Raw genomic sequence first — 26085 nt, forward strand, 5'->3', positions numbered from 1 at the left:
CCAGACAGTGAGCACCGCACCCATTAGGTGTGAATATGCCCAGCCCTTCCTCCCCCCCCACCTGCCCGACACCCGATCAATGTTCCTACTCTATGTGCACACAAGTGTTGATCAGTTAGAACCAATTTGATGGTGAGCACATGTGGTGCTTGTTGTTCCATTCTTGTGATGCTTCACTTAGTAGAATGGGCTCCAGCTCCACCCAGGATAATACAAGAGGTGCTAGATCACCATTGTTTCTTGTGGCTGAGTAGAACTCCATGGTGTACATATACCACATTTTATTAATCCACTCGTGGATTGATGGACATTTTTACTAAATGTCAGGGAGGCAACTGGATAGCCATTTAGGAAAAGGTACAATTAGGCACCTGTCCCACAGCCTGCACAGGAACAGCTCCAGGTCAATTAGGGATCCAACTGGATAAAAGGAAACCATGAAAGTGTCACAGGGAAACAAGGGTGAATTTTTCTTTAACCTGCACATAGAAAGTAGCTTTCTGACCATGACTCAGACTCACGAGGCAGTAAATGATTGAGAAATCTGACCACATACAGTTTTTTTTTTTTTTTTTTTTTTTTTGTTGAGACAGAGTCTCACTTTGTTGCCCAGGCTAGAGTGAGTGCCGTGGCGTCAGCTTAGCTCACAGCAACCTCAGACTCCTCGGCTTAAGCGATCCTACTGCCTCAGCCTCCCGAGTAGCTGGGACTACAGGCATGCGCCACTATGCCCGGCTAATTTTTTCTATATAGATTTTTAGTTGTCCATATAATGTCTTTCTATTTTTAGTAGAGACGGGGTCTCGCTCAGGCTGGTCTCGAACTCCTGACCTTGAGCAATCCACCCGCCTCGGCCTCCCAGAGTGCTAGGATTACAGGCGTGAGCCACCGCGCCCGGCCCACATACAGTTTTTGAAATTTTAAAATCATCGTAAGCAAAGGCAAAAGACGGAACCATCTTGGAAGACACATGCACAACAGCAAATGCCGTGAACTCTTAAAAACATCCCAGGTACACAGGGAGCTCTTACCAGTTGACAGGCAGAAGACAGAATGGGAAACGGGGAGGAGGCATCAGCAGACAGGCCACTAAGAAGCAAGACATAAAATGTCCTCGAACACAGGAAACAGCGTTCAGACTCACTGGTAATTAGAGAAACGCACATCGACAGCACTAGGAGGTTGTGTCTCGCCTCTCAGACTGACGGAAGTTAAATGATGTGGCTGTGCATTCTGTTGGCCGAGACGGGGGCGGGGGCGGGTGGGAATGCCAATTGGTGCGCCCCTTCTGCGGGGAAATGTGGCAAAACCCAACTGCGTGCGCACTTGCTTTCTGGCCCCGTAACCCACTAGCAGGGATCCACCCTGGGGATGCACCTGCAGTGCCGAGGTTGTTCACTGCGGTGTTGTTTCTAGTTGAAAATACTGGAAACTGCCCCGTGTTCGTGTGTAGGAAGGTGGTCGAACAAGCCACGGCACATGGCCAGGGTGCAGCACTGTGCAGTTCTGAAAAGGAATCGAGGAAGAGCTGCATGAACGAACGTGGGGAGAGTCTCAGGAGGCGCCGTTCAGCGAATAGGCCAAGTCCAAGGAGCGTCTGTAAGGCCCTGCTCGTCACAGAAGGAAGAAGAGATGTGAGAAAATGTGCAGTGTCTGCTCATTGTGGAAAAGAAACACAGCCGGGATGACCCCGAAACTAAAGAGAGTGGGTGCCTGCAGGGGGCGGGTGGACAGGGATGGAAAGAAGAGGGGAGAGTGGTGGGAGGAAGAGGGGTGACATCTCTCGGGCTCGTAGAACCACAGGGGTGTCGAACATGCCCTTCAAAGTGTGCAGGGGAAAGGCCGTCACGGTACTTGTGTGACTCTGTCATCGGGAACCTTTGGTCTGACCTAGTGTGGAAATATTTATGTTAAGTGTTACGTGGTGCAGAAGGAAATTGTCTGCTTAGCAGCCTGGGAGATTCCAAGAAGGAATGTTTGTTTTCACTGCAGGACTCTAACCAGCCACAGATGTTCAAGAACCCTGCACTGAGAGAGACCCCACTGCCAGACCCTCATTGGACAAAACTCTGTTCTAACCCCAGTGACAATGATGATTGTTTTAACCAGTTCCTTCCTATCTAGAGCACTGTTTGCAGCACTTAATCAACGTAACCATCACCAATTTCTCCCTTCTAGCCCTTAAAAACCCTGATGTTCCCCCACGAGGGGAAATACTAGTTGTGTTCCCTGCCTGGCAATTAGCAACTTGAGCTTCAGTGGTTCTTATTTGTTTTTCTTTTTCCTCCTACGGCCTTTGTTCGACTCTTTGTCCGCAGGTAAATGAGATGACCTGAACGACCATGTAGGCTTCTTACTGAAATTTCCTCCTAACTCGGTGCTTTGGCTAAACCCGCGAATGTGTGGCTGTATTATCTCCATTTCATCTTCCTCAGCGTTCCCTGCCTCGTCCACAGCTGCAGGCAGAGATGTGCCACGAACTCATCCACAGGTGTCAGGCGGAGACAGGACAGGAAACGGGCGAGGAACTGGTTAATTCACTGGCCGGTTTCCCAGCCCCGAGTGGCCAACAGTGAATCTATGTTTTTGATCATGAAAATAAAGTCGTGGGCACTTTCCGCTTTCCCACGCACCCTCGCATGTTGGTGACGCTGGCGTTTCTCGCTGCAGGAATGACTATCCCCGAGGAGGACGCAGACGTGGGACAGGGCAGTAAATACTGCCTCGTGGCCATCGGGAGGCTCCAGGTAAGCGCAGGGCCAGAGCCTCTCTGACCTCAGACGGAGGCTCGCTGCTGCCGAGCGCGGGACCGAGGGTCTGGCCGCCTGTGTTCTCGGCGCCGGGTGGGCTTCGCGTCTCACTCTGCGGGACAAGGCTGAGGCCGAGTCAAGAGGAAAAGGGTCCCGAGGGCTGTAAGCGGCAGAGCTCGTGCTGCGTGGAGGGGCTGCGTCCGCCCACCCCCCGGCCTGCGCCAGCTGCCGCCACGTCGAGTTCTGCTCGCGCCACAGCCCTGCTCAGCCCCCGTGCACGTCCCCCACGGTCTGCTCGCCTCCACCCTCCCTGCCCTTCCTCCCCTCGCACCACGGCCCTCCACCGAGCCACACCATCCCCTTCCCGAACCCTCCACGCACGCCCCACCTGCCTGGGGTCCCTTGTCTCCTTCTACTCTTTCCGGAATTCTTTCTCCTGCGCCTTTCCCGTCCACCCGCCCTTCAAAACCCAGCTGCACTGAGTCCCCGAGCTCCTCCGTCACAGTCGACCCCCTCCCTGGCTCTCAGCTTTGAGTCCCCGCTCACCCGTCGTCTCCCGCCTGTTCCGCGTGGTGCGTTGGGCACAGGCTCCTTCCCCGCCAGCCCCTCCGGGGCAGGGACGTGTCCTGTTTGACTTGTGCTCAGTGTCCGGCACACACGGTAGCCACGCGGTCAGCTGGACTGTCGTTCTCCTGAGGACATCCAGGGTCTTCCCGGCTGTGAAGGGAAACCTAACAGACGTGGATCAGAGGTCCCCGGTGTCCCCGGTCTGACCATTTTCAGACACATGAATAGGCAATTTCATTCACATATGCCAGGCGCCGGGTGTCTCTTGCAGATGGGTGAAGGAAGAATATTTGGGTAAATTCAGTCAACAAATGTATGTGCTCCAAATACTTCAGCCAGTTCCTTAGGCTCATTTTCCATCCTTAGCAAAGGGAAGGGGGGAGAAGGGAGGGGCATTAACGTTGATTGAGCACCGACTCAGTACCAAGCATTGTGCCGAGGCTTAACGCGCGGTGCCTCTGTCGAACGCCACAGCCCCCCGTGGGAGTGTAGGTTTCCTTATTCCCCCTGGCCGATGAGGCACCTGGAGCGCAGACGTGTAGAGAAGGCGGCAACTGTCACGCTAGTTGAAGGTGTGGCTCGCTGCACTGACGGCCTGCCAGGATGCGCGAAATCAAACCCGCGTGGAGCGTTCCCGTCTCCGTCTGTCCCGCCACACCGCCTCAGGGGGGGTGTTCTCGTTCCAGGTGACCAGCTCGCCCGTGTGCATGGACATGAACGGCATGTCAGTGCCCACAGAGTTCCTGTCGCGGCACAACTCGGATGGCGTCATCACGTTTGTGGACCCGCGGTGCATCAGCGTCATCGGCTACCAGCCCCAGGTCAGTGGACAGTTGTGAGCTCTCCGCAGCTGGGTAGGGACTTAACTTTCCTGAAAACGTCCTTATCCATCTGGGACATGACACAAGGACCCTGTGGGGAAGCAGCCCGGACATCCTTGTCCCTGCCTGGCTAGCGCGATGTCCTCCCAGAGCTAGACAGGGATTGTAACCACCTGCCCTTGAAATGCCTGCTTCTGTCCTTGCCCAGGCCACTGCGTTTCTCTCGTGACCTTTTACAGACCGGAGTCCGATGTTCTAATGAAGGAGACCCTCTGGTCAATTAATCTCATCAATTCATACAAAGCTCATTAATGTGAAAGATCTGCCACGTCAGGTAAAGTCGCCCAGCTAGACGTGCCTAACCCTTTGTTTTCCATGGGGACTTGGAAACTTTTTTTTTTACAAGGGACACATTTTCAGGGCTTTGTTCCAAACTGTTTTTTTAAAAAGTCAGTGTCATGAGAAACACACAACGGCAGGAGAAGTTGTCCCAGATGAAGAGACAGAACAACAACATGTAACATGAGAGTCTTCATTGTGTCCTGCGGCTGAAGACTTTTCGCTAGAAAAGACACTGGGGAGACAGACAAAGTGTTCATATGTATGGAATATTGAGTGATTTTATCAAATAATTGTTTATTGTCTTAGGCATAGTATGGTATGTTGTCTTTCTGTAAGATAATGTCGTTTTATGAGGTGCACGCTGGGGAGAAGGGTCCTGTTGTCCACAGTTTACTTTCAGAGACTCAGCAAGAAATTGCTGAGTGTACAGACATGCGTATGTATGTATCTGTATGCACACATATGCGTATGTATGTGTCTATACACACATATGTGTATCTATGTATCTATACACAGAGATAAAGAAAAAATGCAAATGTGGCCAAATACTGACAATTGTTGAATATACGTGAAGGATATACAGGGGTTTATTGTATTATTCTTTCAACTTTTCTGTAGATTTAAATTTCTTTCAAAATAAAAAGCATTTTTTAAAGAAAAATATCTTTGTTCTAAGGAACACAGTTTGGGGTATGCTGACTGAGTACTTCAGTCACACGCATACTTAATAGCTAGAAACAGCTCAGACCAGAAAGGCCAGGAGCCTTCATGTGGTTCTGCATCTCTGGATTCCTGCAAACTTTGAGATTCTTAGATGCAAGAAAGGGGAAAATGGATTTGTTTCCAAATTCACCATAACCTCTGATGGCGGTATGTTCCAGCCAGATTCATTTATCCACTGGCACCTTCCGTGAGCATCTGAGTGCTCGGTGGCACAAAGGTGAGACCTCCCCACCACTGCGGCGCCGACTCCCACTTAGCCCTTGCTGATCTGGGTTCTGATCCGCGAGTTCGTGTAAATCCTTTGCTGCCTCAGACACTTGCAGCTGGACCACTTTCCCGCAACACGGTTGAACTTGCTCTTGACGGTGTATCTTACCCTGGTCTGCTTCACTGTGACACACGCTTGTGTTGGGGCTAATGCTGGGTCCCTTGCATGAAGCGCAGACGAGTGAAGGTCGATAGGGAACGGGCGTCACCCAGTGCCGTTACTCTGTGGTGACCTCGTTCCTTCACCGCAGGAGGGACGGTCTCCACACTTGGCAGCCCCGGTTCTCACAGGCAGCACATGTGGCCTCAGGCTACCATCTTGCTTTCTTTTTATGTTTATTAAAACATGTTTATTACAGTTTGCCTCTCCAAGGCAAACAAAAATGAAATTGCATTTGAAGCTGCTGATGCAGCGCTTGGCACATCAGCAGTGGGCCGTGCGTGTGCCTGCTGGCGGGACCGAGCCTGGGTGCGGACGCCAGCTCCCTGCGGGCCCCGGGGAGGGCGCACCCGGCGGGCCGGGCCGAAGGAGACGGGAGTGAGCACCGTTGTCCAACGGTGAGTGGACAAACACTTGCAGATGGGGTCTGGGATCACGCAAGCTTGTCTCTTTTTTTTTAGGATCTTCTGGGAAAGGACATTTTGGAATTCTGCCACCCTGAGGACCAGAGCCACCTGCGCGAGAGCTTCCAGCAGGTCTGTACTGCCGATGCCCAGGTGCAGCCGGGGACCTGTGGGCGTGGCTGGCAGGACGTCAGTCTGCTACGTGCCCGGCGGGCTGCAAACTCCCAGCTGAGGCTTCAGTCAGGGCCCTGCCGCGAGGGAGCCACAGTGCAGTGGGGACGACAGACGCACATCAGGACGCGGTTACCGTGTAACAGGCGAGGAGCCCCGCGGGGTCGTGAGGAAAAGATGGCAGAGTGCAGAGGGCACAGGGTTGGTGTGCAGGGAGGAGGAGGAACAGTGTCCCAGGGGAGGGAACTGCTGGGACAGGTCTCCAAGGCTGAACACAGACGGAATGAGGGAACGTCCCGGACCAAGCGCCGTGGCCTGTGGGAGGTCCTGCGAGCACAGTGGCCGGCCGCCGCGTGTGTGCTGGGCCGTGGGTACAGGAGCCCAGGAAGGCCAGTCACACTGTGAGGGTTTCCCTTCCCTCCTCAGGCAGCGAAGGGCAGTGAGGTTCCTTTGAGGGTTTTTAGCAAAGTGGTTTGAAAAACGACCTGTAGCCGACAGGCCAAAGAAACAGACGTGGGAAACAACTGGAAACGGAGACCCGTCAGGAAGCTTTTTAACTGTCCTGGTCAGAGACGACGAGGCCAGACTCGGGGCGGGAGTGGTGGGGCTTAAAACAGGAGGCACCTTGCGGTGGCCGCGGCTGGGAAGTGGTGACGCCTTGTGTGGAGACGGTGAGGGGGAGGGGCTTGGGTGACGCGGCTTGGGTGCCTGAGCGGATGGCTGCCGAGTACGGGCATTGGGTGCTTCCTTGCTGTCGGCTGCTGTGTGCTGAGGACCACTGTGCGCTGAGCACCCACTGTGTGCCACACACGGTGGAGAGTCCTGTGGCATGCACAACCGTATGACTGACTCTTCACAGGGGCAGCCGTAGCAGGTGGTTGCTGTCGTCCTCCTGTCACGGGAGAGTAAAGTGAGGCTCAGTGGAGCAAAAGCAGCTTCTTGCCATGTGGTTGACAGCCATGAGGACCAGGCCTCAAACCGAGGGCTGTTCCCTCCTGAGCCCTCAGCCGCGATGCGAGAGGACGAGGACGATGCAAGAGGACGAGGACGCGCTTCCTCTCTCCGCAGGGCTCCGGCAGCCGCGCCAGCCCTGGAAGGAGCAGAGTGGGAGTGTCACAGGGAAGAGGACTCGGAGTCCCTTTCCGAGAGGGCGAGACAGTTGGTCTTTGGCCTGAGGGACGCGTGCTTCCGTGCTGCCTGCGAGCCATTCAAGGCGGGCCGCTGGCGGCCGAGCGCCCGTGAAGACACCGCTGGGTCTGCGCCGGTTGAGGCTCCAATTGGATGCCACGTGTGTGGGCGGATCTTTTCACCGCCTGCTCCCTGCACACTCCACACGTCCCTTCCAGAACATCCCGCTTCCTTCCCACTTCCCGGCCCCCTTTGCTGTTCCTCCTCCTCCACCTGCTACCTGCCGCGCTGCCCGGTGCTCTGCCCTGCGCTCTGCCCGCGGCTGCCCTTCCCTCCCCTCTGCAGCATCGCCACAGCTGACCCTGCCACCCACGACTCCCGCCGAGACGGTCCTTCCCGCTCCGCCCTGCTCTCCCCACACGTGTCCCCGTGACCCTGGCACGGAGGCCTCCCAGGTCCTCACACCACGGCCTGCCGGCCGCCCAGGCACAAGACCAAGGACACCCTCCTGATCCCACTCCACACACCCAGCCCCCTCCTCGTCCCCGCCCACCCGACCAGGCCCCCAGGTCCCCTCCTGACTGTGGCAGTGGCGTCCCTGCTGGCCTCTCTGCCTTCACTCCTGCGCCGCTCCAGGCCAGTCTGAAAACATCAATTCGGTTTTGCCGCGTCTTACATAAAAAACCTTCCCAGGACGTCTAGAATCAAGTGCAAGCTCCTTACCGCAGCTTCTTGTACCGCGCCCCCATCCTCACGCGGGCGCTGCGCCCCGGTCTCGCGGTCCTGCGTCTGGCTCCTCGAATTCGCCTTCTGCCACCGCAGGGCCTTGGCACATGCTGTTCCCTGGCCGGATGCTTTCCCCGCACTCTTGACCCAACTGACGTCTTACCCTTTGGTTTCAACTCCTGTCGTCTCAGAGACGCAAGAGCCCAGCCTCCTCCTCGGCCCCTTGTTCTCCTTCACAACAACCGTGTCAGTTCTATTTGCCCCTTGGCTTGTTTGGGGTGGATTTTTTTCTTTCTGCCTTCTTTCCCAGAACCTGCCCTGCCCGTGGCGGACGGCGCGTCTGTGCTTTGCTGCACGCTGCGGGCCACTGAGTCTAGCACCTGGCACAGGGCAGGGTGGTCCAGGTGGATGGAACCCAGGGGAGGTGGCTTTCGTTCTGGAAGACGTGACGTTAGGGTGGTTAAACGTAGCAAGGGTGTGTCTCTGCCCCCCACGCACTTGCGAAGTACGTGGAGACTGTTGCAAACCTCGCATCGTCCGGCGTCCTCAAGTCTGGGGGGGCTGGCTTCCTTTCTCCGGGGTGTGGGAATGAGGCTTCAGCAGCGACGGGGCCACCATGCTGTGCCCGTCACTAGCTGGACCCTTTCAGACGTCATCCTATGTCATCCTCAGACCTACACAGTGAGTGTTGTCTCCCATTTTTTTCACAGTACGACACTGGGGCTCAGAGAGGTTTGTTCCCTGCCCCAGGTCACACAGCAAGACAGAGACAGCTGGTGCCTGGGCCTCCCTCTGGAGCGTCACTCCCGGCACCCCGGTGCCCAGGCCCGCTGCGTCCACGGCGTCACTCCCAGCACCCTGGTGCCCAGTCCCGCTGCGTCCATGGCGTCACTCCCGGCACCCCGGTGCCCAGTCCCGCTGCGTCCACGGCGTCACTCCGGCACCCCAGTGCCCAGGCCCGCTGCGTCCACGGCGTCACTCCCAGCACCCTGATGCCCAGGCCCGCTACGTCCACGGCGTCACTCCCAGCACCACGCCCCGGCACAGGCGGCTCCGTCTGACAGCACATCTGAGGTTTCAAACTGCTGACGCTGTCAGAACCTGGTTGGTTTTGACAAGAAAAAGAAGGAATTTAACATCGGATCCCACCCTGGCATCTGGCTTGAGTAACTCTCACTCTGAGCAGCTGCTCATTCCTCAGGTGGGAGGGAGGCCAAGGCGGTGACCCCCGTTGCCGGCAGCCTGGCCCCAGCCCAGGCCCCAGGGCGCCATGGGCAGCGGTGGAGCAGCCGCAGGGACGTCCTGGAGCACGCCGGGCCTGGCCCGGGCTTGTGTTCTTTGGGCTGCCGCCACCGGCAGCCGAGTGTTGACACAGGGAAGGGCTCGTTCCTGCAAAAGCAGGCGGCGGCTGTGCCCGCCACGGCCGGTCCTTGAACTCCGTGTTTAAACAAAAGCATCTGAGGAGCCCGGGCAGGAGACCCGTAGCATGTGGTCAGGCCTGTGAGGAACTTGAGTTTGTGTGGTGGCAGCGTGCCGGCCAGGGGCCTGGAAATCTGCGTCTGCCATGGAGGCCCTGTCTGGGTCTCGGTTTACCCAGAAGTCAAATGGGAGAGCTGGACCAGGGATGTTCAGAGCAGCCTCCCACCCCACCCCTCCTTCCTGCCACCTTCCGTGGCGGTGGTGACGGTGGGCACAGGCTGGGCTGGCTCCTCTGCTCGGTCTTTGCGCTCTCTCGTGTTGGCATCTCGCCCGGTCTTCAGGCCTGGGCTGTGTCACCTGCACGGCCTCCGTGCGTGGCCCAACCCCTCACGCCTGCCCGCGCCGTGCCTTCTGCCGGGAGAGCCCTCCCCATGCCCTGCTTGCCAACCCTGCACCCCTGGACTACGCTCCCCCTGTCTCCCTCCGGCAGCCCCCTCTGGACCCCGACAACAGGCCGTCTGTCCTCACCCCCGTGGACCCGTGGCACTCACTGGGGCCTAGGTTTCTGTGGTGGCACTTAGCATGCTTTCTCATGGTCACGGTCGTCCGCACGCCAGTCCTGCCTCAGCTGGATGAGAAGCTCTTGGGAACCAAGACTGTGCCTTGGCAGCAGGGACCCTGGGAAGGCTTTGGGCAGGTCTGGGGCCCGTCCGTCCTCTGCACCCCTGAGGCCTCAGGCAGGGCACCCGACCACGCCGGCGCGCTGTGCGGGCTCACTGAGTACCGTCACGAGGACCACGTGAGCTAACAGGACAAGTGTCTCGCCTGCAGCCTGGCCCCAGGAGGGTGCAGAACCGCCGCTCCCCTCCTCCGTTCTCTGCCTGCAGCTCTGGGGCCGAGCTCTGCACGAAGGCTTGCTGCGTGGAGTGAGCAAGTCCCACCGTCTCAGACGTTCCACGGAAGAAGCACAGACGGCGCCTTCCTGCGCTTCCCCAGCGTGCAGAAGACGGTCTGGAAATGTGGCTGGCGGCTGCCTGTCTCCCTCTGTTTGCTGCAGACACAGAGCAGGCCCCCGTGGCAGCACCCCAGAATGCTGACCTGAGGGGGTGCATGGCCTTGACCTCTGGCCCCTGCAAGGGAAGAGCCAGGGTCCTGTTGGGACCACAGACTTGCCCAGCCTGGCTCACCCCACACCCCGCCTGCCCCTGTGGTGCCAGGGAGGCCCCCACCGTCCGGGAACTGTCCTGCCGTGTGTTTATCACTTCGGGACTTCCTGCCAGGGAGCCTTGCTGGCAGGCTGACGCCCTCGGCCTGGCTCTCCTCTGGCTTCCCCTGTGGGTGGTGCGGAGAGAGGACTGTCAGCCCGGGCCGCGGGGCCTGCAGACCCCTCCACTCCGTTTGGGACGTGTGCTCTGCATGCCAGTTCCTTGCTGGGCCCCAGGCTGGGGTGGGGGTACTTGGGACCAAGACGTCCCCATTGTTATCTGAGATCTCCAATCTCTGGGTCAGGGAGGCCCGGCTGCCGCAGGCCCAGCGAGGTCCCAGCCCTGCCGCGTCCTAGGAGAGGAGACAGCTCCCGCCTCAGCTCGTCCTGGGGTCGCAGCCACACCCAGGCCTGGACCCGTGTGTGTTCCTTCTCCTCCTGTCTGTGTTCCAGCCGCGAGGACTGCATGTGAAGGCATTTCTGCACGTGTGCATGTGTACTCACACGTCTTTGTGTTGCGCGTGTGCATACAGCATGTACAGTCACTTCTGTGCATGTGCACGTGTACTCACACGTCTTTGTGTTGCATGTGTGCATACAGCGTGTACAGTCGCTTCTGCACGTGTGCACGTGTACTCACGTCTTTGTGTTGCGTGTGTGCATACAGCATGTACAGTCACTTCTGTGCATGTGCACGTGTACTCACACGTCTTTGTGTTGCATGTGTGCATACAGCGTGTACAGTCGCTTCTGCACGTGTGCACGTGTACTCACGTCTTTGTGTTGCGTGTGTGCATACAGCGTGTGCAGTCGCTTCTGCACATGTGCACGTGTACTCACACGTCTTTGTGTTGCATGTGTGCATACAGCATGTGCAGTCGCTTCTGTGCGTGTGTACATGTACTCACACATCTCTGTGTTGCGTGTGTACATGCGGCGTGTGCAGTCGCCCCCACCCACGGCTTCGCTTCCCACTGCCCCGGTTGTCAGTTATCTGTGGTCAGCCTTGGTCTGAAGTGTAAGTGGGAAGTTCCAGACATAAACAATTCATGAGTTTCCGGTCTGCGTGACGTGATGAAGGCGTGCGCCCTCAGGACTGGGACGTGGCCCCGGGCTGTGTGCGCTGCCTGCCCGTCAGTCCCGGAGCGGCCGGTCCGGCCATCGGAGCAACAGCACCGCGGGGCTTGTGTCAGGCGACCCTTACGGCACTCACCGTGGCCCCGAAGCGCAGGAGTCGTGGCGCCGGCATACGGTGGTGATTGTTGTGTTTCATTATTAGTTGTTGTTGATGTCTGACTGGGCCTAATCTGTAAGTTAGACTTTATCGTAGGTGTGTGGACAGGAGAAGACGCAGCATCTACAGGGTTCAGTCCTAGTTGCAGGCTCAGGCGTCCGCTGGGGGTCCTGGGACGTGCCCCGCGGGTGGGTGGGGACCGCTGCGGGTCTCCGTAGGACTAGCGAGCACCTGTGTGGCCACGGAGGTGACCTTGAGATTCGGACATAAGATCCTGCCTCCTGCCTGGATTTTCCACCAAAGTCGTCTGGTCTTGAGTGACTTGGTTAATTTCTTGAGTCCTAGTATGGTATTATTCTCCATAAATAGTAAAAGTCACCTCACAGAACTCTTGTGAGGTTATATCTGAGGAATAGATTTGAAATCACATTACAGCATAAACGCAGTAATAGATAAATACATGTAAATAAATAATGCATAGGGATTTATCGTTTTACTACATTTCCTCCCAGAGAGTATACCGAGTCCACTTCACAGCGTCAAGCAGAGGTTAGGAATCTTTTACATGAGGTATGAAGAAATAAATCCACAGATGCAATGTGGCTACGTACCTGGGTGAGGTAATGACTTAGGGGGTTCTAGCACAAAACCCAGAGCACCCTAGCAGGCAAGGCAAAAAGAGAAACCGTCTGGCTTGTGGAGTTTTCATGGTCTGATTTGTAAAAGCTGCATTAAAAGTCCTGACACAAAGTGGGCATTCACTGGTTGGTTCCTCACACGGTGGTTACAGCATGGCCCAAATGCAGTGCCCCGTGTCACGGGAAGTGGACAGAGGTTCCCGTCACCTAACCGCTCTCCCTCTCTTGCTGTCCCCTGGCCACAGTGCCCCTGTTCTGAGATCCCGCTGGCCGTCCCTCCTGTCTGGCACCGTCCCTCCTCGTGCTGACCTCCTCCGCAAATGTCTCCTCAGGTGGTGAAGCTGAAAGGCCAGGTGCTGTCGGTCATGTATCGGTTCCGCACCAAGAACCGGGAGTGGATGCTGATCCGCACCAGCAGCTTCACCTTCCAGAACCCCTACTCCGACGAGATTGAGTACATCATCTGCACCAACACCAACGTCAAGTACGTAGCGCCGCGGCCCTCTGCGGGGCCCCTCCTGGGTCCAGCGCTGGCGGCTTGCTTGGAGGCCCTTGTCCCCTGCAGGCTGTCCCTGCGGCTGGAAATGCCTGCAGGACTGAGGAGCACAGGGGACACCGGGTCCCCGTCACCGCTTCCCTCCCAGGTCCTCCCTCCTCACTTCCCTCCCGGTTTGTAAGAACCAAAGGACCCGGTGACGACCCCAGGCATCGCCTCCTCTGCGTGCAGGGTGCCCCGGTCTCTGTTCCTCTCTGTGTCCCCTGAGCACGGAACCCCCCCGCATGCTCCCCCTGCGGCAGCTGCTGGTGCCGGCTGCTTGGTCCTGCCGCGGGGGGTGGGAGCGAGGACAGGCTGAGCCTCTGGGCAGCTCTGGGGCCTGGGGCAGGTGACCTGCGGGTGGGCGCCTCAGGGACACGGGTTTCTCTGCTGCCGCGTCATGAAGCATTCATTCCTGCTGGGCTGGGGTCCAGGACCCCTGCCGGCGTCACCACGTGTGCGTCCAGACAGATCTGGGCCCCAGTCTCAGCCTTGCCGCTTCCTTGAACAGGTCCCTCATCCTGTAGCCTCCTCCTCCTCCGTGAGCTGGGCGACCTCGCCGCCCTCGTCGGGCTGCCGTGGGGACTAAGTGAGCTCAAGCTGCAGCCAGGCACGGGCTCAGGGAGCGTGGCCTTGGGCAGGTCCTGCCTCCTCTCTGGGTTTGGTGCAAGGCCAGGAACCAACACGGACAAAGACATGTGGACACGGGCACGTCCAAGCACGTAGGAGCGTGTGAGAGCCATGCCCGGTGTGGGGGAGCCTGCGGCGTGCAGCAGCGTGGGGTGAGGCCGGCGCTGTCCTCGTGTCTCCCCATCGTGCTCAGCGGCGCTGCCGTCCTCCACTTTCCCAGGTTCAACACGGGGACGAGGGTCTGTTTCTTAACCCGCCACCGCCGCTTCCTCATCTGCTGACACCTCCTCTCGGCAGCCTCCAGGTGCCCTGGACACTTGCCTGGCTCTGCCCACCGTGCTGTCCCCGAGCCCCTTGGAGTCGGGCGTCCCCCTCTTCCCAGGCAGCAGCACCCTGGGGACCCTCAGCTGTCCCTGCTCCTGGGCCACAAGGCACGGACCAGACAGACGAGTCCGTGCGAGCTGCCTCAGAGGGCGGGTGACCCGGATTTCAGTCCTCGCTCCCGCCTGGCCAAGCCACCTGCCCTTCTCAGCCTCAGCTAACCTCATCTGTAGAATGGAGAGGGTAACAGAACCTGTTGCCCCAGACTCCCAGAGGGTTTTTGCACGTTCTGCACGTAGACTTCGCATGTGCCACCCTCAACCATAACCAGGGGGAGTCAGCCCAGGTACGGGGGTCTGGCAGCGTCGGCCCGCCTCCTGCTGCGGCTGCTGGGAGCTTCTCAAGCAGCCGTCCCTGGCAGCCGGGTCTCGTCTGCTCTCCCGAGTTCCCTGCCTGCTCTCTCCCACGAACGCTGGGCAGGCCGCCCCGCCTGCCAGTGCACAGACATGCCAGGGCCTCTGCGTGACACTCCGCGCGTGAGCGTCTCCGTCTCGGTCTCCTCCTCTCAGCCCCTCCCAGGCCTTCTCACCGGCCCCCCACTCCCTGCCCTCGGAGACCCCTGTCCTGCCAACACACCCAAGCTGTCTCCCACCTCCACCTGCCAGGTGCACCTGTGGGAACCTCCTCCTCTTAACTCCTTGTAGCCCGGCTTTGCCCTGACGCGGCTGAAACTGCTTCCCCAGCAGCCCCTGAGTCCCACGTGGAGTGGCCGGTTCTGGCTGGTCATTGTCCCCGCGCTGTCTCTCTGGGCAGCTCTTCTTTCTTGACTTCTTCTTCCCTGCTGACCTGATACGGATTCTTCCTCCTTCATCTTCTAGTCGAGACCTCCTTGGTTGCCAGTAGAGCAGGAATAGATACAGCCATAGTCACGGATACGCAAAAAGAGAGTGTTCCTGGAAGTTTTTCTGCATCTGAGTTTAAACTCAGTAAACTTGGCCCAATGGAGGGTGTTTTATGATCCTGCTTCCCTCAACGTGGGAAGGGGGTTCTGCACTCAGGGCAGAGAGGGGCCCTGAAGTAAACTAAACAGTGAAGCCTGAGACACGGAGGCCGAGTGAGGCACGGAGGCTGCGGACTGCACGGCGCTGCCTTTGCTCCACAGGCCATTGGCGGCGGGTGTGGGCGCCGGCCTCCTCCAGGAGCCAGGGCGGAGCCAGCAGGGTGCGCAGCGGGGAGGGCGGGCCGCCCAGCGGGGAGAGGTGGGGAGAGGGGCAGGGAGGCCGGCCTGGGCCAGCTGAGCACCTGCTCGAGCCAGGCTGTGTCCCCAGGGCCCTGCTCCCCGCTGGGCCCACTCCAGCCGCGTCAGGCTGAGACTTGGGCTCCAGTAACGTGGAGGACGAGGGAAGGGGCCGACAGGAGGCACAGGCGAAATACTGCGTGGGGACACGGGAGGCAGAGAACAAGCGCTTCTCCCAGGGCCTCGGGGAGAGCACTCGGGGGGCCCTGCCGGGGGACCCTGCCGGGGGACCCTGCCGTGGGGCCTGGGAGAAAAGCAAACGTCCCCTCCTGAAACCAAGCCCGGCTGAGGTTCTGCTTCTCTGAACATCAGGCACTGTTGACAACACAGAAAACCGTTTTGTCCGGGGGCCGTGCCTGCGTATTTCCTCGGACATTGCTCGTGGCAGCTCCTCAGGGTCCCCTGCGTCACAGTGCCCCTCGGGACGGCGTCAGCCCAGAAGCCTGAATCCAGCATCTCAACGCGAGCGCTTCCACCGGCGAAGCTGTCGGAGGAGTTTCCAGCGGACGCAGAGGGCAGTGATAGCCGTGGTGTGACCAGCTGCCCCTGTCTGAATCTGAGGCTCAGCTGTGCCAGCAGCAGGCAGACTCTGGCGGGAAGGTCCTCAGATGCCCTGTGCTCGCGGGGAAAGTCTGCAAGCGCGGTCGCGTTCAGTCAAGAGCATCCAAAAGAAACTTCCTGGAGAAATCGAGTGTTTAATGTTTAGCATTTGTGCGCAGCTGCTGCGGAGAAGACCTCTTTATCACCCTCCCTTCTCTTCCTGTTCCTTCGACATAGTGAAGTCCAGAAAAGCACAGACGGATTTAAGTGCCGCTCACACTACTTTGAAATGAGCCTCGTTTCACAGCAAAGCAGGTCTGGGTGTTGGGGGCGACAGTCTTCCGCAGGCAGTTTCTGAGCGTGAGTCATTTCAGGGTTCACCTGTGCACACCCAGCTCCTTCCCGCGTCTCTTTAGGGCAGGGATGCGAAGTTCAGGCCAAGTTCCCGGTGACAGCCGTGTTCCAGAGCCACTGCAGCTCTTCGCAGGCACTGCTGCTGTGTGTGTCTTAACCTCCCGCCACGCCCAGAGTCACGCTCAAGTCCGAGAACCAGCCGCCGTCACACGTCTCGAGCGATGCGGTGCCCACGGTGCCCGGCTGGCAGTGGACGGGGTGGGCAGAGTAGGGTGGGCACAAAAGGAGCAAAAGGAAGGGTTCACTCCTGGTCTCTGCAGGGACAGTAGCCGGGACGAGGCTGCAACACCCAGTCATGGAGCCCAAGCCTGGGAGTCGCCCAGGTGCCTCCGTCTCGCTCACCTCGGCAGGTGCCTGGCACAGAACCAGGCCACGGGCTCCGTCTGGGGTCTTCTCTCCCACCCGCCTCTGCTGAAGCCTTTGCCGCCGTGCAAGTGAGCACCGGTCGTCCCTGCCTTACACCAGGTCCCCGCGGAGCCGTCCCGCGTGCCCGGGGACCACGCTGCGCCCTGCCCTGATCAGATCAATTCCTGTTCCCTTGACGGGCATTCCCAGTCCTTGGATTGGGCGAGCCCTGGTGCTCGGTTTGCGGTCGGGGAGCCTGCAGAGCCCAGACGCCTCCCTGGTTCCAGCTGCTCCCGGAGGCCGACCTCGCTGCCTCCGCGGCCTCCGTGGCTGCTCCCTCGCTCGGCCGAGTAAAACCTGTGTCCAGGGAGGTCAGGGTGACTGACAGCCTCTGCCCTGCACCCCGCACCTGGCGGCAGGAGCCGCTGCTGGTCCTCCCCCGGCCCTGATGGAGGCCGCGCCGGCTGCGGCGGAGCCACTTCCCTCGCGCTGCCGCCGCCCGTTCTCCCGTCACCAGCCCTGCTTGCCCTCCCTGGGATTTGCAAGCACACGAGGGCTATTTTTATACCTTTGCCGTGAAATGACGGAGAAGCCTCCCCAGGGCTCTTGTCAGGACGGGTCAGCAGTTTTCTTCCACGTGCGCTCAGCTGTGGGGGCGGAAGCCCGAGGGTTGGGGGTGCTGGTGTGCGGGCCCCAGAGCCGGCGAGGTGCGGGTCCCGGTGATTTGCTAGCCGTGCCCAAGACCTGTTTTCTGCTTGCCCGTGAGAGGACCTTTCTCTGGTCTGGAGCCCAGGGAGGAGCAGAACTGGAGCAAACCCCCAGCCTACAGCCCAGGGCCCCTCCCCTGCCTCCATGCAGATGGGAAGCACCGCTCCGACACAGACTGCCCCGGGGCACACGCCAGGCCCGTGGAGGGGGCCAGGCACCGGGCGCGCCTGCACAACCCACACAGTGCCCTGCCCGCTGCCTAGGATCCTGGGCTTGGGCTGGGCACAGCCGCGCCGCAGGTCGGAGTGGTGGTTATTTCCTGGAAAAGTGCTTGCAGGGTGAAGGGTGGGCTCTGGAAGGGCTGGGCTAGAGGGTGGCCCACGGATTCCTGCCACGTGGGGAGCTCACTGCTCCCACCCCCCAGAGACCCCAAGGAGCAGATTTTCTCCCTCCTCGTGGCGCAGGAGGCCCAGGGCGCTGACTGGGAGGCGCGGGACAGCTCCTGTTGCAGACGGGACAGCTGTCCCGGGCGGGGGCAGCGCGAGGTCCGCAGCCAGACAGACCTGGCCGTGTCACCCGGCACGTCACGTAAACTTGCTGGGCCTCAGTTTCTTTATGTGTAACGTGAGCGTGTGGCAGGGACGGGAAAACGTTGGCGAGGGACTGTGGGTCCCACATTCTGGTTTTGGAGGCCCCACAGGTGAGAAATGACGGTGCCCCCACGACGTAAATCAAAGTAAAAAGAAGCAAAACCGTCAAGTAAGAATAAGAAAATATAGAAAGTTATATTTTTTCTATTAATGAGTCTATTAATTATTTTAAATGTTTTTAAATGTCAGTTTATTTTGAGAATTATTCCTAGTGCTCCACCCTGCCGGCATAGCCAGCGAGGTCCGAGACCGTCGCCCGGCGGGAAACCGGCTGCTGGTTTGCTCCTTTGTGTGTCCTCCGGGCTCTGGCACCAGGGCTAAGAGGCTGCCTGTGTCCTCGGACACAACCTCGTTCTTCCCGCGTCACGGTCCTGACCCCCCCCCCCCGTGGCGATTGCCTGTGCGCCCGTCGGCCTTCTCGAGACCCTTCTGTGGGGCGGGGGTCCGCGGGGCCTAAGCCCCGGGCGCAGCAGTACCATTAAGTGCGGCCGCTGAGTGGACTCATCTGGGCTTCTCAGTCGACTGCTCACCAGGTCCTCCCGCTGGGCTCTCGTCTGAAAGGTCCTTACGGACGGACACGCGGGCACCACGCAAGAGCCGTGGCTGGAGGAAGAAACCGTGTTCAGATCCCACATCTTTTGAAATACTGAGAAAAGGCTCAGAAACAGGATCCAGCTTAGTTTGTGTTTGTCCAGGGGCAGAACTGGAACCCCAAATGGAAATTGTAGGGAGGCAGATTTGGGCTCTTGGGGGACGACTTTCCATGGTGATTTCTGTCTGCACCTGGAGTGGCTGCCCCGGGTGTCAAAGCTGTTCTCCTGCATAGTTCAGCGTAGCGGCCTGACTTGAAGTACAGGGTGTGGAGTCTTGATTTGGGGCATTAAAAAGAAAATAATTAAAACTGGAAAACGGTTAGAGATCCGCTGGGCATGATCCACTGTGCCTCTGGGGACGGGAGAGTTCCGGGTGGGCCCTGCTGTCGCCGTCCCGTTCCCCGTGACTCCCCGTTGCCCTCTTGTCTCACAGGCAGCTCCAGCAGCAGCAGGCAGAGCTGGAGGTGCACCAGAGAGACGGGCTGTCCTCGTACGACTTGTCCCAGGTGAATTTCTGCAAAGTTCTTTCCCAGGGGGAACTGCCTCCAACCCAGTGGCCTGGGGACTCGGTTCAGCCCTTAGCTTGAGCCCCTCAGCCCAGAGGCTGCGGCTGCCCCGTCCACCCCCCGGTGCGCGGAGCAGGCCTGCACGTGCCCGCGGGGCTGCCGTGGCTCCCGCTTGCACCGCTGGGCTGGGAGGAGTACAGGGCACGCGGGGACCAGGTGGATGGAGAACCGGGCACCACAGGCAACCAGCTCTGGGCGTCTCTGGGCTGGTGGACGTGTCAGAAGGCCACGTATGAACTCGTGCACCAGCGTACTCAGTGGCCAGCAAAAGCAGGCTCTGAACCTCCTCGGTCCTCCAGCTGCCCAGCCCTTCCCTGTCTCGGTCCCTGTCCTCTTCCCCCTCCGTGCCCGCTTCCTGCCAAGCTCTGCGCCTCTCACTGTGTCTCCCCCCATTCTCCATCTCCTCGGTGCCCTGCTCACCCCCCGCCTCCTCTCGCTGTGTCTGACAGCCGGGCAGACAGAGACTGCAGCATGCGTCCCTGCCTGCCCTCTCGCCTAAGTTAAACTCCGTCCACTTTTCCTGATACTTAGAGAAACTTGATTGTTCTTCATTTCTCTCTCTAAGAAAGTGCTCAGTGTGACTCCGTTGTCCTTCCTGTGACCTTCAGTTCACACCTCCCTCCCTGGCTCTTCTTGGCCTTCACGTATAGAAGAGCTCCCCCACCCTATAGAACGTTCCAGCCTGAAATGCCAGTGGTTCCAGAGGGAGGGGTGCTGAGGAGGGAGCGCTGGTGACCCCCGGGATGGCAGTTCTGCGCCTCACACGGGGCTGCTGTTGTGTTTCAACGTGCAAACAGGTCCCTGTCCCCAACCTGCCAGCCGCAGTTCACGAGGCCGGGAAGTCCGTGGAAAAGGCAGATGCCATCTTCTCCCAGGAAAGGGACCCTCGGTTTGCTGAAATGTTTGCAGGAATCGGTGCATGTAAGTCTCCAGGCGGCACTGAGGTGCTGAGGGTGTGGGGCGCACAGGCGTCTGGGGACAGCCACCCTCAGGGGAAGGGGCCACGGGGCTGAGTTTCGAGTAACCACTGCAGGGCGTAAGAAGAGCCTAAATTCAGGGGTTGGGACAGATTCTGGCTACTCCTGGCCTGGCCCCGTACGGACTGGCTCCCTGGGCGACCACCCGGGGCCCTGGCAGCTCATCTTTAAACTTCGAGGGGTTGGGGACAATGGACGCTATTGTTCCATTGTGCAGTATAGTTATATTAAGCCAAAGACACGTCCCTGTAAAAAGTTGTAACTTAATCCTAACATGGGACCACATTTTAAAATAAAAATGTGCAGTAAAAAAGAACAAAAATGATCCACTATCCTACCACCTGGATATTGCCATTTTCAACTTGTTGAAGTACGTCCTTTCTTTGCGACACATTCGTTTCATATCTGCAATTAAGCTTGTACTGTTGGGTAGCTCACTTCTTTCACATGACAGTTCACTGTGAACCTGTTCCGGGATCATTCAACAACCTCAGTCATTTTCGTCACTTGCGAGCGTTGACTCAGTCGGTCCCCCTGGCCATCGTCACTGGGCCGCCACCTGCGCCGCGCGGCTCCCATCGAGATGGCGCAGGGAGACGCGTGTCCGGCCGCCTCACCCTCCCACTCACACCACCACTGAGACTAGCAAAACACAACATTTGCAAAGGTCTTCGTTAGGTCCCAAATCAGAAAAAATTATTCCGTTTCCATGTGGTCAAGGAATGTTTGCCAGATATTATGTAGTCAGGATCCGCTAAAGGGAGAAACCGGTTGGCTTACGAGCAGGAAGCGTGGAGAATGCTGTCATCGGGCAGAACCCTGTCATCGAGGGAGGGGACCCCAGTCGTGTCCTGCTGGGACTGACGAGCTAGAGACAGTGTGGACCGTGGTGGGGACAGGCCTGCCGTGGCGGGAGGGAGCACACAGTCCTCTGACGCCTCTGTCCCCACCCAGCTGTGCACCAGCTGCCCCGGAAGCAGGGAGGGCCCCAGGCTGCTTCCTGCTGAGGCCCAGGTGCCAGCACGGGCAGGACGCAGACCTGCAGCACAACAAGGACGCTCCGCTGCCGGTTCCCGAGGCCATCGGACGTGCCACCACCTACATCCATGTCTCCCTACAGAGAAACACCGTTTCATCAACAAGAGAGACAACAGAACTTCTGAAAGTTTTTTTCTTCTCTCAGAAGAGCCTGACATATTTGACCAGAGACCCCCAGCATCTCTGAGACACGGTTTGAACTCTTGGTGTTGTACAAACATGGACACCATCACACAGAGGTGACAAAACAAACAAACAAAAAACCAACAGATAAGAAACAAAGAAGGGGAGAGAGGGGAGAGGGTCTGACGGGAGGAATTGGCACAGATGTCCTTCACAAATGGACTTTTATGGTACAGAGGAGAAAGTTCAGAAGCCTTGAGTGTTTCTTCTCCAGATGATTCCGGGGCGTCCCTGCATGTCTGAGCAGCTCCGTGTGGAGGACAGCAGAGGTTTAGCAACGGGGAGTTGGTGCAGAGGAGACGAATGTCGCAGAAATACACGTCAGTGAATCAGAAAGAAACACGGCTTTTCCCAAAATGCAAAACTTGGGTCTTCCAACTGAAAGAGCACAGTGAATACCAGACCAAAGATTTTGAGGACGTTCACGTCTAAATGTGGTCTGTTGTATTTACCTTTGCAAATTTGAAGAATAAGGGAAAAAATCTGCAAATATTGAGAGAAAAAAATTCCCTTACCTACAAAGGGAAACCTTCAGTTAGATTTCCCCAAGACACCAGTTGCCAGGAGTCATGCACTAATTATACTTCCCCACGAAATTACTTGCAAAAGGTTGCACTCGTTTGTGAGATGAATCAAAATACAGAACACAAGAGTGGATGTGATAGGTTGGAAAGCCGTGGGATGAAAAATGAAACTAGTGTCCCCAAGAATTGACACAAAAATTATTAGAATATATAAAAGATTTAAAGAAATAAATAAAATGGAGAGTCTAAAATTAAAATCTCAAATCAGTTCAACACAGACCCAGACACGTTGTGGACTGGGGGTGGCAAACAGATAGAAACTTCTCGTCGGTATTTACCGCTTGATCGCTCACGTTCGCAGAGGAATACAGCTGCAGGTGGGCTGAAACGTAGGCCCTGATGGGAGGGCGAGAAAGGAAGGGAGGGTGGGAGGAGTCTTGCTCCAAACCACTTCCAAGGAAAGACAAGAAAATGTTTAGCAAATCACAAAATAGAAGAAAATTAAGTGAGTTAGCCAGAAAGTATGAATACCAGTAGTGATAAAAATAAGTTGACTCCCAGCCAGTAACTCCTGAGTAATATGCCGCCAAATACGACGTGACCAGAACCAAGTGAAATGGACTCTTCACCTCAGAAGGGTGAGTGGGGAGATCTCTGCAAACCCAAGAAGAAAGTGGAGTTGTCAGTGTTGCCAGAGGGAAATTTAAAGTGTCCAGTGGGCAAAGAGGCTTATTTTATACAGACACAAGCTGTAACTCAAAATAAACATATATTAATAAATGGCGTGCACATCGAAACACGTGAAAGCCAGAATGAGTAGAACCACACGAGGATGCGGGTGGAGCCACGTCACCGTGAGAGATCTCAGCGGGCCTGTCTCCGCTGCTAACGGACCAAGTAGTCACAGCAATAGGACACAATGGAGAGAGGAACAGCGGAGCGGAAAATCAAATCAGAGGTCTTTACACCTGCGTGTGTGTGTGTGTGTGTGTGTGTGTATAAAATTGTCACTCCACAAATGTCCCAGAGCAGCTAGGAAAAAATGTGCTTCTTATTTACCCAAACCACAAAACACTGAAACACACGAGGGAAGAAATGGCTGACCTTAAGTTCAGAGTGAAAACAAGTGCCTCCGTCTACTAATTCCTGTAGGTTTTGTCCTCTCTCCCCTACGCCGACTTGCCCCTGTCCCCGAGGCCGGGCGGATTGGGTGAGAACCGTGGCCCAGGAGCCGAGCTCCTTCTACCGCTGCCCAGCGGCAGAGAACAGACCAGGGGACCTGCTCGGTGGCTCCTTGTCATGAAACCGTCACCGAGGCTCTTTCCACGCGTGGCAGTGCAGCGTGTGGTGCTGCAGCCTGGTCTCCCGGCCCCACGCGCACGAGCCTGGGTGTCCCTCGCGGCATCACTGCTCACGTCCACCCCGCGGGGACAGAGACGGCGCGGGCATGGGGTCTGTCTGGGCAGGAAATAGTCACCATGTGGCCGACCTGTTTCCTCTATTCCAGCGTCTCTCTGCGGGTGGGGAGGTCGGGCATGGCAGGGATGAGACAGTGGACGTTCTGCGACTCGGGGCGGGGTGGAGGGGGCACTGCAGAGAGCCCTGGGCACCCACGGCAGCCGGGGGGTTGGCGCTGGCGAACTTCCATTCGTCCCTTTCATCTTCCCGACGCCCAGAAAGGTCCTGGCTCAGGTGCTCTCATAGGCCAGGGAGGCCCCAGGAGGTGCGGGTGTGGGGGGAGGGCAGCGGAGGCTGCATGCCGGGGGCTGCCCGACATGTGTCCTGCTCTCCATGCCCTGCCCCCTCGTTCTCGGGGTGGCCTCCCCGCGGTCTGCAGGGTGGGGACCTTCACGTGTGACTCCTGCTCTGTTTCCTAGCGGAGAAGAAGATGATGAGCTCGGCCTCTGCGGCAGGAACCCAGCAGATCTACTCCCAGGGGAGCCCATTCCCCCCCGGACACTCAGGCAAGGCCTTCAGGTATGTGCCAGGGAGGCCCCGGCATGCTCTGTGCTGCGGACGCCGGGTAGCGGTCACTGGCCCGCTGGCCCTGGGCCGTGCTGGGGACGCTGGTGGCTGTGAGCCCGCCCTGCGTTGCCACAGACGCTCGATGCGAGTCGGCGTGGACAGCAGCAGTGTGTTCTGCAGCACTGCCTGCTGGGGAGAAGGGAGCAAGTGGCCTCTAGCCAGGACCCAGGCGGGGCCCAGCTGGGGACGGCTGACAAGGTAGCAGGGAGTAGCCTGTCCCCTGGTTCCCAGAGGCCACGGCCAAGTCCGGGAAGAGTGGACGCCTCAGCCCGTCATGTCTGGGCATCAGCCTGCGGGGCACTCGAGGGTACAGGCAGGGTGTCCGGCCTCCCCAAGGCTTGGTTCTTAGCATGAGGGCATCTTGTAGGCCACTGAGGAAGCCCTGACCTCACCGGCAAGCCTGGCTCCAGTGGCCGCTGGGGAACGGGAAGCATAACTGGGGAGCAGAGCCAGAGGAGAGACTGGCAGCCCCTGGGGAGGCTGTGCGGGCACTCGCATGTGCCGACCAGACGCCCCCACCTCCCCAGACCCGGTGCCCGGCAGACAGGGCCTCTCAGTCAGCCCCGTCTCCAGCGGGCGTGGCCAGAGCCTAAGCAGAGCTGCCAGGTGCTGGCAGGGACCAGGACGCAGGCAGGGCCGGCACCAGGGCTGCCCTGGCACTCGGGGACGATGGTCTCGTGCACAGACTCCTGAGAAGCAGTGGGCGGCTCAGCACCTGCGACCTGGATCAGCAGACCCTGCAGCGGCCCTGGCCAGTCCACAGCTGGGCACCGCGGGCTCAGTCTGGGACTCTGACTCCTGTGGCCCGGGGACAGCAGCCCCCCGTGAGCAGCCCCTGAACCGTCGTCACCGCAGGTCATGTGGCTCTGCGGAATATCGGTCAGGACCTCAGACCTCCTGTGCCACCGGGTGCCCCAGCACCACACTGTCCCAGACCCACCCGGGCACTCGTGTCCCTGGGTCTTTGTGACACTGTTACTGGTCCCTTTCTCTGGACGAAGGGGAGCAGGGAGGGTGCAGCGGCAAGAGCTGAGGAAGGGACGGCATTCAGGGGTGCAGGGACTGCCCGGGGAGGGCAGCCAGACCGGCCAGAGAAGGCCCGGCCACCTCCTCAGCGACGTCTGGGAGCAGAAGTCAGGTCTGCCTCCCGGCGGGGCTGGCACATGGGCCTGAGAAATGGGCTAAGCGCAGCCGGGGGAGGCTGCACGCAGGGAGAGGCAGAGGGGGAGGCTGCGGCAGGCAGGGGGGCCGCGCTGGGCGGACGGGGTCACTGACGCCTGCGGGGAAGAGGAGGTTTGGGTCATGCCCAAAACCCCTGGACGGCGCAGCATGCGGGTGCAGAGCCCGGGGGAGGCAGGTGTCGTGGGAGCAAAGCAGTGGGGCATAAGGAGGGCAGTGACAGCTCAGGGCGGCCAGCCGTGTGGGGACAGAGTCCAGGGTGCCCAAGCGCCTGTGCAGGGCTCGCGGGGGGTTGCGCTTGCTGAGTGCCATCTTGTGAGCTGAAGGAGCGGGAGGACGCCCGTGCGGGCCGCAGCCTGTGGAATGGACAGACTTTACGGAAAATCTCAAGGGCTGAGCCGGCCCGGGCTGGGCTGGGCTGCGGGTCGAAGGACTCTGGGCCTGACGCAGCCAGAGGGAGCCCTGAGCTGCCTGAGGAATGGCATTGCTGGCCCCACAGTGTGTCCTCTCCCAGAGTCCTGCCACAGTGGCCCCTGCCGTCTGCACCAGGGTGGGCAGCTGTGGCCCGAGGGTCCCGGGGAGGGCTGGGCACAGGGGCCGGCCCTTTGCCCCAAGAAGCCTGACTTCAGCCAGGGCACCTTTCCAGCTGGCCCCGCCGGTCAGTGTCCTGTGGGGAGGACCCTGGAGGGTGTGGGAGAGGCCCCCCAGCCAAGAGTGACCAGAAAACGTCCTCGGAAGTTACACGTTTGTCAGGAAGGAGATGGGACGGGAGCCCTTACCGTAAGTGAAGAACTGACCTTAGGAAGATGGACATGTTGCCCCTTTGCCCGAGCAGCTGAGCGTGTCCACAACGCCCAGCGCAAGGCTGTCTCTGACGCTCCTGGTTTCTCCCCATTTTAGGAGGGATGAGATAGCGCAGAGAAAGCATTAGGGCACAGGTAGGAAAGTTGGGCCCACAGTCTGCCTTTCTCTCAAAGCTGAGCTGAAAACCCACCGGCACCGAAGC

General features: G+C 58.7%; 1 protein-coding gene across 1 annotated transcript in view; it reads left to right on the top strand.

The window, feature by feature from the left end:
* Positions 1 to 26085, top strand: part of ARNT2 (aryl hydrocarbon receptor nuclear translocator 2) — a 158324-nt gene that overhangs the window by 117918 nt on the left and 14321 nt on the right. The window contains exons 9-15 of the mRNA XM_069466528.1: positions 2671 to 2747; positions 4004 to 4138; positions 6092 to 6166; positions 12887 to 13038; positions 19021 to 19093; positions 19951 to 20074; positions 23753 to 23852. Coding sequence (XP_069322629.1) covers positions 2671 to 2747; positions 4004 to 4138; positions 6092 to 6166; positions 12887 to 13038; positions 19021 to 19093; positions 19951 to 20074; positions 23753 to 23852 — 736 coding nt within the window. The remainder of the gene's footprint in view (positions 1 to 2670; positions 2748 to 4003; positions 4139 to 6091; positions 6167 to 12886; positions 13039 to 19020; positions 19094 to 19950; positions 20075 to 23752; positions 23853 to 26085) is intronic.

This window comes from Eulemur rufifrons, chromosome 3 (assembly GCF_041146395.1).
Source record: "Eulemur rufifrons isolate Redbay chromosome 3, OSU_ERuf_1, whole genome shotgun sequence".
Lineage (NCBI taxonomy): Eukaryota > Metazoa > Chordata > Mammalia > Primates > Lemuridae > Eulemur > Eulemur rufifrons.